This window comes from Labrus mixtus, chromosome 9 (assembly GCF_963584025.1).
Source record: "Labrus mixtus chromosome 9, fLabMix1.1, whole genome shotgun sequence".
Lineage (NCBI taxonomy): Eukaryota > Metazoa > Chordata > Actinopteri > Labriformes > Labridae > Labrus > Labrus mixtus.
Genome location: NC_083620.1, coordinates 23,998,666 through 24,012,259, shown reverse-complemented (window position 1 = coordinate 24,012,259; position 13,594 = coordinate 23,998,666). Strand labels below are relative to the sequence as shown.

The following is a 13,594-nucleotide window of genomic DNA, read 5'->3' as shown; positions in this document are numbered from 1 at the left end:
AAATCAAATAATTGACTGTCCATGTAAAAAAAAAAAAAAAAACACAAACAGCATTACAACAGTGGATGATTTTTAGGATAAATCTCTCACCATTCAGCTGAAATTCTAACATTCCCCTCCGTGCAGCTGCTCTCCCCTCTACATCTGTAAATATTTGAGGTTTGCGTTGGGAATAAGGTCAGCTTAGGCATTCTTAAACAAGCAGGACTCACTTCAGCCAGACAAAGTATATAAATGTCACTATTGAATTGCCCTAAGAGAAACAGACAACTGAGAGATTTGCAGAACGCAGGGCGGGTTTAAACTCAAAGCCTTTCAGCCTGTGCTTTGTGCTGTCCCGATGGCTCTGCAACGTGATGGAAAACAACCTGCTTAGAGGAGAAAACTGTGGTTAACCGCTCTGATTCACTTTTAGTATCCACTTTGGAACATGTTATCTTCTGTTCTCTTGTTTTTAATGCATTACATCTGGTATATTTTTTAGACTGAGAGAGAGGGGTGATACAGAGCTGAACAAAGTATAAGATTATTTTGTCTAGGAGCAAAGAGTACTTCAAATGAAGTTTAGTTTAGTTTCCACCTGTCTTTTTGTGGAACCCATAATCACCTCTTGAAAATGACAGCAGCTTGAACTAAAACTTGGCTCAAGGACAGCTGGGAATGTTAACATCTGTTAAAGACGAGAGTATTTTGGCTGCGGTGTAACCTTGAATATAATGAGATCACATGATATCCAGTGGAGCCTTGTTTAATGGTGTTAGGTGAATACCTATTTTTCAAACTGTAACGTAAGGAATTTTACAGAACTTGTGTTGAAAATCTTGCAAGTGATAAAACAAAAATTCTGTTTTGTTCAACTGCAGGTTTGTTAGACAAAGAGTTCTCCCCCTTTATGTAAATAGATGGGACAGTGGATAAGGTATACAATCAGGAAAGAGAGTGGTGAATGACATGAAGAGAGGAGCCACAGGTTGGACATCCTCTGTACATGGGACATGACCTAACGGCTAGACCATCAGAGACCAATGCTGCTGAACAAGTTGAGAATTAGAAAGAGAAACGAGCTGTTCAACCTAAGTTTTAATGGTGTTGGTTTTTTTTTATTTGGGTGTATTTTCTTTCAAGCTCCAAATTAAACTTTTGATACGTTATTCAGTAATATCAGTTGCTCAGTTAGCTTAGCTTAGTACGAACCAGAAGGAAACAGCTATACTGGCTAAGTCCGGTGTTAACCTATGCAAACCTTTTGAATGTGCAAAAAAAAAGAGCAGAATAAATTTTGCCGTAATGCAAATTCAGAAACCATCAGCAGTCAACCAACAATGATTTGCGGTAGTTTTAATGAATGGGCGATGGCTACACCAAAAGCTCAGACTAGCTTGGTATGGAGAGGTTGTGCTTTGACCTGTCGAAAACCTATGCTGGGTCAGTGACTTGTTTGCTGTTCAACTGTTCAGCAGCCCAACAATCGACCCCCAAAGTGTCAAACCTCTCCTTGGAATGCGTCCACTGCTTAAACGGTGACCATACAGACGCTTAATACTCAGATGAACGTCATGTCATTGCACATGCAGAAGGATTCTTCCTGCTCTGTCCCCTCTGAGTCTTACGTAAGAGCTCTGCAGTCCAGATGAATTGTCTGCCAGCAGGGAGCGAGAATGTGATACAGATTGAATCTCAGTCTCCGGAGTCCAACAAAACACTGGACTGATGTGTGTTACACCAAGCCTCCATAGGCAGCCACTGCTTTACTGAGAGATGTCTGATTAGAATTATCAGGGTAAACCTTTTCCCCCCTCTGCCTCTGTATGATCTCTAAAAACATGGAATGCACGTCATATATTCCTCAACCTGCGGCACATCATGCAGAAAGAGCTAATGTAAGCTGAAACAGGATTTGAAAGGAGTTGACGTGTCTTGTCGTAATTTCTAAAATATAACAGACAATTACTGCATGAAGATGATCTACACCTTTGGTCAACAGGCTTCATAACAGCAATCGTCCTAAAAATTCAGTTTCTGCGGTAAAAGGCAAAACAACAATCCTGTGAGCTCCTCTGTAAAAACATCATTTTCTAATCAAAATTATTATTGATTATATAAATGACTGTTCATAGAAGCCCATGATTGTTTTCATGTTGACCTTGCTACTCAGGACCAAAAAAATGGAGCAGACGCGTTGTATACTGTGTTATTCCCCGCTGTGTGGAGACATAGAAGGGTTGAGGATTCCTACTTTTAATTGGTGTTGACAAAGACGTGCAGAACAGAGGAAGTGCTGCTCTGTCATCCAGACTGACCAGTCCTGTAACCGCCCTGTTGACTCTAAGGCAGGGTGTCATTTGTGCTGGGACAGCAGCCATCATTCACCCACACAGACCTGTCACTCCTTCTAAACATCGTTGTTGGTATAAAGCAAAAGCCCGAAAGAGACTGGGTGCTGCTCCTGCAAGGTGGATGTCACTTTACCCGACCTGCAACCTTTGACATGTGTCCACTCTCTGACTGGACTGGACCATGGGGGGATGTATGTTTAAAGTGGGTCAGCATCTCGATATGCCAGAGAGAAATACTTTCTGATGGCTGTTAAAAGAGAGGGAGAGTAATGCGTTCAAGTCTTTGAAGCCTTGTTAAATCGGCACATCTCCACCGGGGCCCAGCATCAGGTTTTTAGAGCAACAGTTTATTTCTGAAACTGGGTCTCACGCTGGTCCTCCGAGACAAACTTACGATGTTCATCACTTTTACAGAAGACAGTCACATCTTCTTACCCCTCAAAAACGTGTATGAGTTTTAAAATCAGCCCGTGGGTAATAAACCTCCATGTTTCTGCACCTTAAACACAGCCTTTGAACTCTGTTACACAAGTGTTTAGATATGTGATGAAATTCTGCCCGACTGTGCCAAATCTCACAGTCAATAATGAGGGATACATCAGTGACTGCGCCCCATAGTTTAGAGGCCCCATGTTTAAACAGAGGTAAAAATACACACATAAGGTTATGAGTCATGTTTTCCTGTTTTCTTGTTTCTATGTTGAGTAAGAGTCAGAGAGTTTGGATTTTGTGCCGTAGTTATCCGAGTGGTTGAGCCGGCTGACCCTGGAGCTGCAAGGACGCCCCTTGTGGTTCAGTATTCTGTCAGAAATGTCTGGGTTGTGACCAGTGGTATATTTCCAGACTCTACAGGGTATACCCCCTCTGATTCACAATATACAGTAATTTTTTCCAAGGATGACCAAGGGATGACCAGCCCTACTCTGTCTCTAATGGGCTAGTACGCATTGTTGCTTTTGTTGGTTGGTTTGGTAAGAATATCAGAATATCGCAGTAAGCCAATCAGAGGCAGAGTAGGCGGGTCATGCTTTACCTTTGCCGTCCTCTGAGATATAGCTAGCGATGGGAACGGAGCTGGCAGCATCATTTTTCCAGCTTGTCTCCCTCAAATGTGAAAATCATCTAATCAAAGAAAACGGGGAAATACTGTTTAGAATGTAACTTTGTAAGGTACTGATGTGTTTGAAATAAACCAAAATTCAAGACGACAAGTGACCATCGGATGGTGTGACTTTTCCCAAATTGGTTGCTTTCAGCAAGGACGTCAAGGGAAAAAAATGTTGCCTGCAATCTACCTGCAGACAGAGCAACAATGACAGATAACACACAAGCAGAACCACCTTTCCTGGTAAATTCAGCAGCCAGGTCTGTTTTGTTGCCACCAACAAAGTGGCGACCACATATGCCGCTCATGCAGCCGAGGCCGTTTCTGCTGCCATGACAACACCAGGGGGCCGCAGCCCTCCTGAAACATGCAGGACGCAGCTCATTTATCGAGTCCAACTTAACAATAAAACATTTGCAGAAGTGTCGATAAAAGTTTGAATCAGCACCATGTGGGGCTGAAGACCATTTGATTGTCACATCAGAGTATCTCAAACAGGCATGCCTGAGGCTTTGCGCAGCATTTGGTCTCTGTTGGGGGAGAAATTTGGAAACAGGGCAAGCAAACAAGAGTGTAAATCAGAGCAGTGGGGCACAGAGGGGATATTAGAAGAGAGAGTTTGGCAAGAGAGGCGAAGCAACATGAGCAGTCCAGATCAGGAGGAAACTTTCAGTCCTCCTATTTCTGCAAGACCATCAGCAACCGAACACCTATCACCTGAAGTGTTAAGTGAGGATTTTGTTCCAAGGCAAAATATAGCATCATCTCTTTCCATTTCCCCCCAACACCATTTCCCAAAACAAACAACAGTTTCCAGACAATACTTGGCTCAATAGATGTCCTCTTCAGCTAGAAGGTTAAAGCTTGGAGTGTTTCCTTCCTTAGTTTTTTGTCTCCTGATCTTCTGGCATGGCACTGACAACACATTGTTTTGGATGACAGGCTGATGCTCAATCATGCCATTGTTTCCGCTGTGGATTCATTAACTTAGTCGTTAATTTAAGAATCAAGAGAGAAATCTTTTACCCGTGAATTCGGTTCTAAAAAAAACAAATAAAGTCAAAATGATGGTTTTATGACAGCATCTATCAATCATCCAGTGTCTGCCGACTCTTCAACATAAATGAAGTAATGAAACGACTCACTGTGCTACAGTTACTGATTTTTTTTTTTCTCTCTGCATTTTAGATGTTCAACAAGATGACCAACGCAGCAGGAGCAGGTAAGAGATCATCAATCTTCAGGTTGAGCTTTTTGATGTGCTGACATCACTCTTGCAGAAGTTTTCACTCATTCTTTACAAAAGAAACACGTCACTTTTCCGGCCTTAATCCTTCATCTTTGTGTTGATTTCACTTTCCACAAGCTTGATTATCTGGTAGAATGGAAACTCTGCAATCTGTGTGTATTTCCAATTATCTTAAGCCAGTTTGAAACTTTCTCACTGCTCAGTGCATGCTGGGATACCACACCCAGTCATGTTAATCAGAATGAGATGAATTAATAATTGATCGACTTAGGGTTGATCCAAAACAGAAAACTAAAAAAGCCAACAGGAGTAACTAAATGAGTCAAGTCACTTCTGGAAGACATTTTAGACCTCAGCAAACTTTGAGATTATATATTGTATTGCAGTTCATTTATTACTCATCTGTTTTGATTTAATGAAGGGTACATGTTGTGCATAATTAGGGCATGACCGATATGCCTGTAAGCAGCATATTGTAGCTTTTGGCAGGAGGCTTAAGGCCTGCCTCAGCTTCACCTCTTCGCTTGTAATTTGGTTGACCAATGGGTGATGTGAGAAAACATTTTTACAGAGTGAAAGAGACTCTTTAAAGATGAAGTTAAAGGACAACTAGTTCTTACTTGATTTTAAATTAAAATCGTCTTCTCTGGGCAGTAAAGTCAGAAATATGATAATTAAAGTAGACGTTTTTTTTTTTACACAACCTGAGTCTAAGAAAATGTCTGAATCCGATTTTTAGCTTATTAAGAATTTGTTCAGTCTTATTCTACTGGCTATTTTAGTCCAATTGAATCATCATGTAAATCTTCTTGTCACTGGCTGCTGCATTGTGACCTGGCTTGTGTGGTGGCTTTGCTCAGGCTTCAAACAATGTTAACCAGACTGACGGCCACAGGTGTGTGCGAGTCTGAAGAATGTCCATGCGTCTCTTATTTAAAGGCCTTGTATATATTGGTCACTTGGCAGGATGCAGTTAAAATTAGGCAGCGTGCCAGATCATTGTTTCTGTTTTGCTGAGGGGAAATATTTGGCCCGTGTGATGTGGCCCTTGGGGGGCAGCTGTGGGATTTGGGTGGATGCCATTTTAGGCCTCAGGTTGCACTCTCACATGACCTCTTCTGTGCACCATGGTACCGCACAAGTGGACATTATGGTCTGGAAAAATTCCATGTCACTTTTATGTAGCAGTTACCTAATGTATGGTCTGCGGCATGCACTGTGACCGATCGCTGGTCATTCCTTACTGTAATGTCTGGAAACCCGAGTGAGAGACCACCGAGGAGAACATCAACAAGTTTGTCAACACGGCTTTGAAAGTCCCTTTAAATACATTTATCATCATAGTCCTCCTTATTAACATTTCCATAGTTACCCACGTGCTTTCTGTGGTGGTTTGGTTATCTTCACTGTCACCTTTATTAAGTCGTCAAGCAAATAGAATCAACATTTGCTTTCAATAAGAATGAAATGATAAAATCACTCGTAGGATTATGATAAAAATCTGGCTGGGAGTCAGACACATTAGGTGTGATATTCCTTGTTTGAATTTTTAAAGCTGGGCTGAGGAGACCTCTTTTATGACACGGATACGAGGTGGCCAGATGGTTCTGAGTATCAACCATAACAACCCCCCCCCCCCCCCCCCTCATTAAAATGACATTGTCCAGCAGAGGAAAGCTCATTCTTCTTTTGGTCCACATCCAAAATAGCAAAGCAGCAGAGGTATTCAGTGCTTTAAATGTGTCTTTTATTGCTCACATATGCACATTGTCTACATGTTCACTGTGTTTGAAAGTTCACATGACGTCTTCATCAACAGCTGCAGGAAGATATTTTTAAAACAAGTCAGTGTGTAACTTGATCTCAAAATGAATGCTCATAAAACAAAGTACCATTAAAAGGAATGTTTCTGCACATTTGCATCAACATTTTTCATTGGCACTTTTCACAATCCATGTGGAACTTGGAAGAATGCTGCAAGAATGTTAATACATAGTGGGCTAGTTGTGATCATTTGGTTTCAGATTTTTTTTTTTATAGAAAAAGACAAAATATTAGCCACATTATAATATTAGTGTGAAAACTAGTGTGAGCCACTTAATCAGGGAAGTGATTCTTTTTGACTGATCTGGAATTCAGCGTCTAAAGTGTCTGCTTGCTCTGCAGGTTCTCAGAGAGAGAGAGAGAGAGAAAGTGACAGAGAGAGAGAGAGCGAGAGAGAGAGAGTGATAGAAAGAGACAGAGAGAGAGATGTCAGCTGTTATGTTGCTCTAGATACAAACATTGAGTTGCGATGTCACATGCTCGATACGACTCTTCTCACTGTTTTGTTTACAAAGTTTTGTGCAGGAAAACGCTGCTGATTTTATTCTTCACTCTCTTAGTTATGTTTCTAAATATTCAAACAACAAGCCTTCTCAAGCTGTCCTGAAAGCTCCATGAATCAAAACCAAGGTTGAAGTAAAACTCACTTAACGGCATGACCAAGTGTCACTTCATTTAGGATTATGTTTAAAGTTTTATATTGTTTGCCATTATAGAAGTGCATAAACAAACCTAGTTAGTCCTCCAAGAAGTTCAGACCCTTCCAAAGCTCTCCCCACTTGTTTTTATTTATTTAATATCATGCAAAGAATTTATGGGAGAAAACATCAGACCCTTAAACCCTCTTAACTTGATGTTTTGTTTTTCCTGAGGCATGAAATAAATCCCAGCGCTCCATCCGAAAAACCACATATGGATATGCTCAGGGAAGATTTGTTCAATCGAGGGGGTAAAAAAAAACCTCTCAAATGTTTATTTTCTGACTGCATTGCTCAACGTTTATGGAGTATTTTTCAAGTCGTGAGGGGATGATGAGCCAAAAGTGCTTCATTCCCCCTCACACAGCATCATTTGTATGGAAATCTCAATTCCCTGCAGTCTCTTTAATTGCTCTATGGAAATGAATGGCTTCCTCTGGTGAGAGGAGGCAGCTATGTTCATCCCGAAAAACCCTGCTGCCTGATCTGATATTAATCATGGAATTAATTTACACTGCAAGGATGAATCCAGCCAGGTTTCTGTCCCTGATACAGCTCTGATAAGAGGGATGAAGCATTTGTCTGTCGGCCTTGAAACGTGTATTCGGTAGGTTGGCAGACAGGCTCTGCTTTCATACACGTGTTGTGTATATTTCATAAATGTGTTTATGTTTAACATAAAAATAAAGATTCTAGTGGAGAAGGCCGATGAACCAGGCTCCAAGTAGAAGCAGGTATGCAGAACTCAACAAATAAATGTTCCTGTTCTTTGTTATGATAAACATCACCTTCCCAAATGTCAGTCAGAGGGGAAATGACACAAGTGAGGCTTAAACGGCGCTCTGTGGCCCAGAACTGTCAGGCCGAAGCTTCCCACTCTGCCTCTGTGCTTTCAGACACACAGACTGTTTACATTTACACAGATCCTCTCTCTCTCTCTCTCTCTGAAAGAATATGCTAATCTACTTTCAATGTGGAAATCTCCTGCTACTGATTATAAGAAAAACAAAGGAGAAACTCTGTGAGTCCCTCGGAGACTTCTCTCTGCTTGTAAAAGGAAAGTCATGTAAAGCCTTATGTCTCCCTCGCATGTTGGTGTGAATGACTCCCAGACACAAGCTGCAGGAAGCAGGAATGTTGGGACAGTTTTAATGTCACCAGCTTTGTTGTTGAAATGATTCTGATTTCAGGGTTGTCTTTTTAAACTACACACTGTAGCCTACTGAGACAGATATTAGAAGTGTGTCTGTGCTGTGAAAGTGAGACGAAGTTAAATGAAAGGTGTACGTTCAGCACCCCTCAGAGGTAATTGCTTTTAATTCAATAAAAAGGGTCATTGTTGGGATTATATTCTTGTGTGCTGGCAGCATACATTTTTGCTGATAAGCGGTAATATTTGTGATGTTTTTTGTGACTTTGTGGAGGTCAGTTGGATGGTGTTGGATTTTTCCCATGAATGACGTATCGAAGTGAAGTTGTAGGTGCTGTATTTCTTCATGTTTTAGTTTGTTTAGTTGCTATGTCCACTGCCTCAAAACGTGACAATACCAGAATGAAATCTGTAAAAACTTTTTGGCGTGGAAAAAAAAATCCTTTTGTTTTTAATCCTAAACATGATGATAGAGTTTGTTTTCTGTACTCTGGTGGTGTTTTGCTTTGTTTATAATGAAGAGTAAAGGCTGAAATGAAAAACATCAAGTCCTCTGGAGAGCCTCCCTTAGCGCAATGAAAACAGGCCCTGGGTGATTTTGATTAAGTAGATTTAGAACCATTAACCAGCCCGAGTCTCTTGACTCCCACTGTGGGAGACTGTCCAGTACCAGTGATCATACACTGCTGTATAAATCACAGTGCACAGCACCAGTGGGGATTATATAACATCTATAGCTCTAATGCATTTCAGCAGGGTTGTCTTATCTGTCCTGGACTCCTGCGTGTTCCCCAGCTGCTCTCAGAGACGCAGCCTTCAGTCTAAAGGCTGGAGGGGGGGGGGGGGCAGCTGCAGTCTCTCTCTCGAGGCCTGTTACAGATCATAATGTACACATCCCAAAAGCTCCATGGCAACAAATGAGGGAATATGAAACAACCATGTCACCATGTTGTAATCAGTACATCATGTACAACAACAGAGTGGGGCTGTCAGGCAGAATCATGAAATCATCTGTACATTTGGATGTTTTGTGCAGAAAGAAAGATTATTACATCTGTTGTTATTCTTCACATTATGACATCAGTGCCTTTTGAAATCTTTTGTGTTCTGTTACGAAAATTACTGGATTGGATTATTGGATTAAATAGATCATTTTATAAGAGCTGCCTGATTATTCTACTTATCTAAAATAACTGAAACTTCACCCAAACCACAATAACTGTTATGCTGCTGCCCTGCCTTTTTTTCAACCACAAAATAAACAATACTAGTGAGTTTGACTGTTGATGTTGGGCAATAACACCTCGCATGCAGTCCATGGATAAAGTGTATGAATGGGTCGTGTTTAGGGACTCGAGCCGGTCAAGTTCTTCCACAACGAACTGAAAAACATTTCTTTGTTCATTTCTGTGCAGGAGGGGCATTATCGTGTTGAAACACCAAAGGGCACTTCCCCTAACTGTCGCCACTGTGGTGGAAGCGCACTTAAAAAAAAAAAACGTTAAACTGCTGTTGGATTTAGTCTTTACTGAAACTTGTGATTAGAGTCTAAATCATAGTCTGTTGAAAACATGAACGCAGTCTCAGTGACGTCACCCATTGGTTTCTGAAGCAGACTTGTGAAGCCCAACCATTGTGGTCGCCATATTGGAAATTCTGTTTCAAAACTAACTTTCAGTCAAACGAAGAGATGCAGCTGAGAAGAGTTTCAGCTATAACCTGCCTGCCTGTCAGTCAGATCAGCCCCTCCCATAATTATGCATAAATCGTAGCCTTGACATAATCAAAACAGAGGACATTTTTTTTAACCCGGCTTTAAAATTCAAGATTCAAGATTCAAGATTTTTTATTTGTCACATGCTCATACAGATGTGCAGTGAAATGTAAAGACTTTTCCGCAAGGCCATGCAATAACACTCAAATTACTAATACACATATATACAGTAAAATAGAATATAATGTAAAATTAAAAAAAGAAATATTTGACTATACAAAATATAGAATATAGAATAATGTAAACAGTGTAAAGTGTCCAGGGTGTCAAAGTGCAATGTGCAGATTGGAATGTGTGGTGTGTGTGCATGTTTATGTCTGTAGTTTTTTGCACTTCTGCACTTCCTTCAGTGTTTGCCACATGTCTCAAGTCATAAATATTTGGAAGTAGAGTTTCTGGTAATGTGGCTGTGGGTATAAAACCAGTGAATCACATGTTTAAAATGATAAACAGTATTCTTAGTCAGTGTCCCCCTTTGGAAGTCTTAAGCATATAATTCATTCTGGTAGTGGAGCTATTACAGACAACCAGCCAAGAGACCCTATAATGTTGATTTGACCATGCAGTGTATGCTGAGACTGATGGCAAATACCGACGAGACAAAAAAAAGGGCAATAAAGTCTGGCAGGTAAAAGCCTGAACGTTTATAAGAACCAGTGTAACCCTTGAAGCACACAATGTGTATTGGCTTAGGTGTAGATTGGGAAGACTGCCCAATCTTTTTTTGAGGTGATATAATATGTGATGAACCACGATGGCACATTCATCACAATGCAGGTCCAGTTTAACTTCGTTTTAAAGGAGTAGTATGAATGAAGCAGTTGTACCCCTGAGCTACCACACAGAAAATGTGGGCACATTAGAAGTGGCTTTGGTATTGAGAAGAAAAGGCAACGTAGCACATTTTTTTTCCACAGCGTTGTTTGAATCCGGCCAGGATTTTCTTTGCTCTGTGTCTGTTTAAAGACAGACCTGGACATTGGGAAATGTTTTGATTTGAAGCATATGCGGGAAAATCCATTTTCATAAGATTGTGCCGTTATTTCTGCTCCCCGTCTTTGTTGCCTCGCAGGTGCCAGATCAGTGACATCATGCGCTAAATTTACAGCCGAGTCGTCATTTGTAGAAGCAGCTCAGACTATAAAGGGTGCTGCTGGCATGACGAGAGCATGAAAGATTCCACACATGGAAAGATGGAAAATGACTTGTGGTTTCCTGAGTGCAGAGGCCAGCGCGGCTGTTTGACAGGGAAAGAGGTGGGGGGGGGGGGGGGGGGGGGGGGGGGGGGGGGAGAAGCCTGGTAGTCTTTCTAGACTTTTCTTTGTACACAGTCATTTGTCAAGGTTGTGAAAACATTAGAGAAACTATTTGGTTAAGCCGCTCCAAAATCTTGTAACGTTTTTACTGCAGTTTCAACATTTTCATTGCAATTGAACATAAAATAGCACATAATGTCATTTAATAATGCGTATAAGCCCCTTAAGCTGAATGATATCACCATACTCTACACGTCCTATCATGTTACCAAGTATTAATCATCAGTGTGTGTTTAATCTGACAGTTTTATGTGCTTAAGCAGTAGGAAACAGGTTTATGTTTTGATGCTTCCTAATTATACCCACGCTGAAAATTAGAAAAGAAGCAGTCAATAAATCCTGAAGGGAGAGAAATGTCCGCAGAACTACCAAGGTTGAAGTGTCTTATGTGTGTGTATGTCCTGAGGAATTCAGGCCTGGGCTGTGTAAACCTAAGTGAAAGGAGACATGGGCAGTTGAGTCAGGATACAGGCCAGTCACAGGAGGACAGGTCAGTGTGTGTGTTTAAGTGTGAGTGTGGGAAGAAACACAAAAGCCAACAGGTTGGTCCGGCAACTCAGCTGCCAACTGGGAAGAAAGGCAGAAACAAGATTTAGGAAGTAATGAGGCAGGAAGGCCACACTTTACTTCAGGACCCTGCTGCAACCGGATGTGGCGGCTAAACCGTCAACAAGCTCCAGTCCTGTTATCTTCCTTTAGTGTGTGTGTGTGTGTGTGTGTGTGTGTGTGTGTGTGTGTGTGTGTGTGTGTGTGTGTGTGTGTGTGTGTGTGTGTGTGTGTGTGTGTGTGTGTGTGTGTGTGTGTGTGTGTGTGTGTGTGTGTGTGTGTATGTGTTTTCCTATAAATGCTCACAACTCTTCTGGAGAAGAATCCAACAATAACTCCTTTCTCATCCAAAGCTTTACCTTTGTAGTTCCTCAGCGCTCCTTCCACACACACACACACACACACACACACACACACACACACACACACACACACACACACACACACACACACACACACACACACTTTTTCCAAGCCAAGAACATTTCCGCAGGGTCGGTTTAGATACAGTAACCACATTGGCTCTGTCACTGGCCTCCCAAATTTCCCACATAAACCACAGAGAATCCAGATGTTGCAGGGAGGCAGAGAGTCTGCAGCACTCGCCTCCTCATGCTCGACTCGGCCAAACACGTGGCCCCCGCTCACACCAAACACTCTGTCTGTCCTTCTGCATGGTGGCTAACCATGCTACCGGAGAGTTACATAGCTGTGCACTTCCACCTGCACCCTGATAACAAAAAAAAACACACAGCACTCGGTTATAAAGAGGCTCTGTCCCGGGGCAGTGTAGCACTGCAGCTTTCTTGTGGTTTTAGACCTGATTAAACAATTTGGCTCAGTAATCAAAGAGCAATAGCGGGCAGAGGCAGAGCAGACTTCCTGCATCCTCTCAGGCTCACCGGCTTTAAAAGTTAAGGGCCCAGCAGGAGCTGTTTGTGTCTCAGTGTGAAAACAATACCTGCACTGTGCTTCCAGCTTATCACGGCTGATGAGCTGAGCAGAATAGTTGAACTGGGGGGGAGATTACAGTGAGTCCACATACGCATCATCGATTAAGCTGAATAATAAAACTGAACTTGTAGTAGAGAAAGAGATCATGGAGGTACTATTTAATTATTTTTATTGGAGTGGAGGGATACAAATATTTCATTTAATCCAGTAGACGTATCATTTCTTCTGTGCTGCTAACAGTTTTGTAAACATGTGGTTAATACTTTATACAGATGTTGATGCTACAGTTTGTTTGTCTATGTCACTCTAACCTTTTTAAGACATGAACAGAATTCCCCGAAAAGTTCCCGGAAAATGTTTCCGATTGAGCTGCGTGTGCGAACGCAAACAGCTGAATTTTTCACTCCGACTTTACTCAGTATTTTTCCTGCCTGTTGTTAATGTTCCTGATAAAAGAGGTGAGCCGATACGTGAGAACACAGCAGGAAATATTTCGGAAAATTCACAGCGAGTGGGAGGATGAGGGTGAAGATGATGAAACCGCTACATTCCATTTTCTGTTCGTCCGTACGTTGTTCTCCGCTCTTTTGTCGATAAAGTGTCGAACTACACGTAGCATTGATACAAAGGCAAAAATTGTCG

At 41.6% G+C, this 13,594-nt stretch overlaps 1 protein-coding gene across 1 annotated transcript in view; it reads left to right on the top strand.

Annotated features, from left to right (window-relative positions):
* stard13b (StAR related lipid transfer domain containing 13b) overlaps window positions 1-13,594 on the top strand; it is a 63,634-nt gene that overhangs the window by 11,736 nt on the left and 38,304 nt on the right. The window contains exon 5 of the mRNA XM_061047007.1: window positions 4,630-4,663. Coding sequence (XP_060902990.1) covers window positions 4,630-4,663 — 34 coding nt within the window. The remainder of the gene's footprint in view (window positions 1-4,629; window positions 4,664-13,594) is intronic.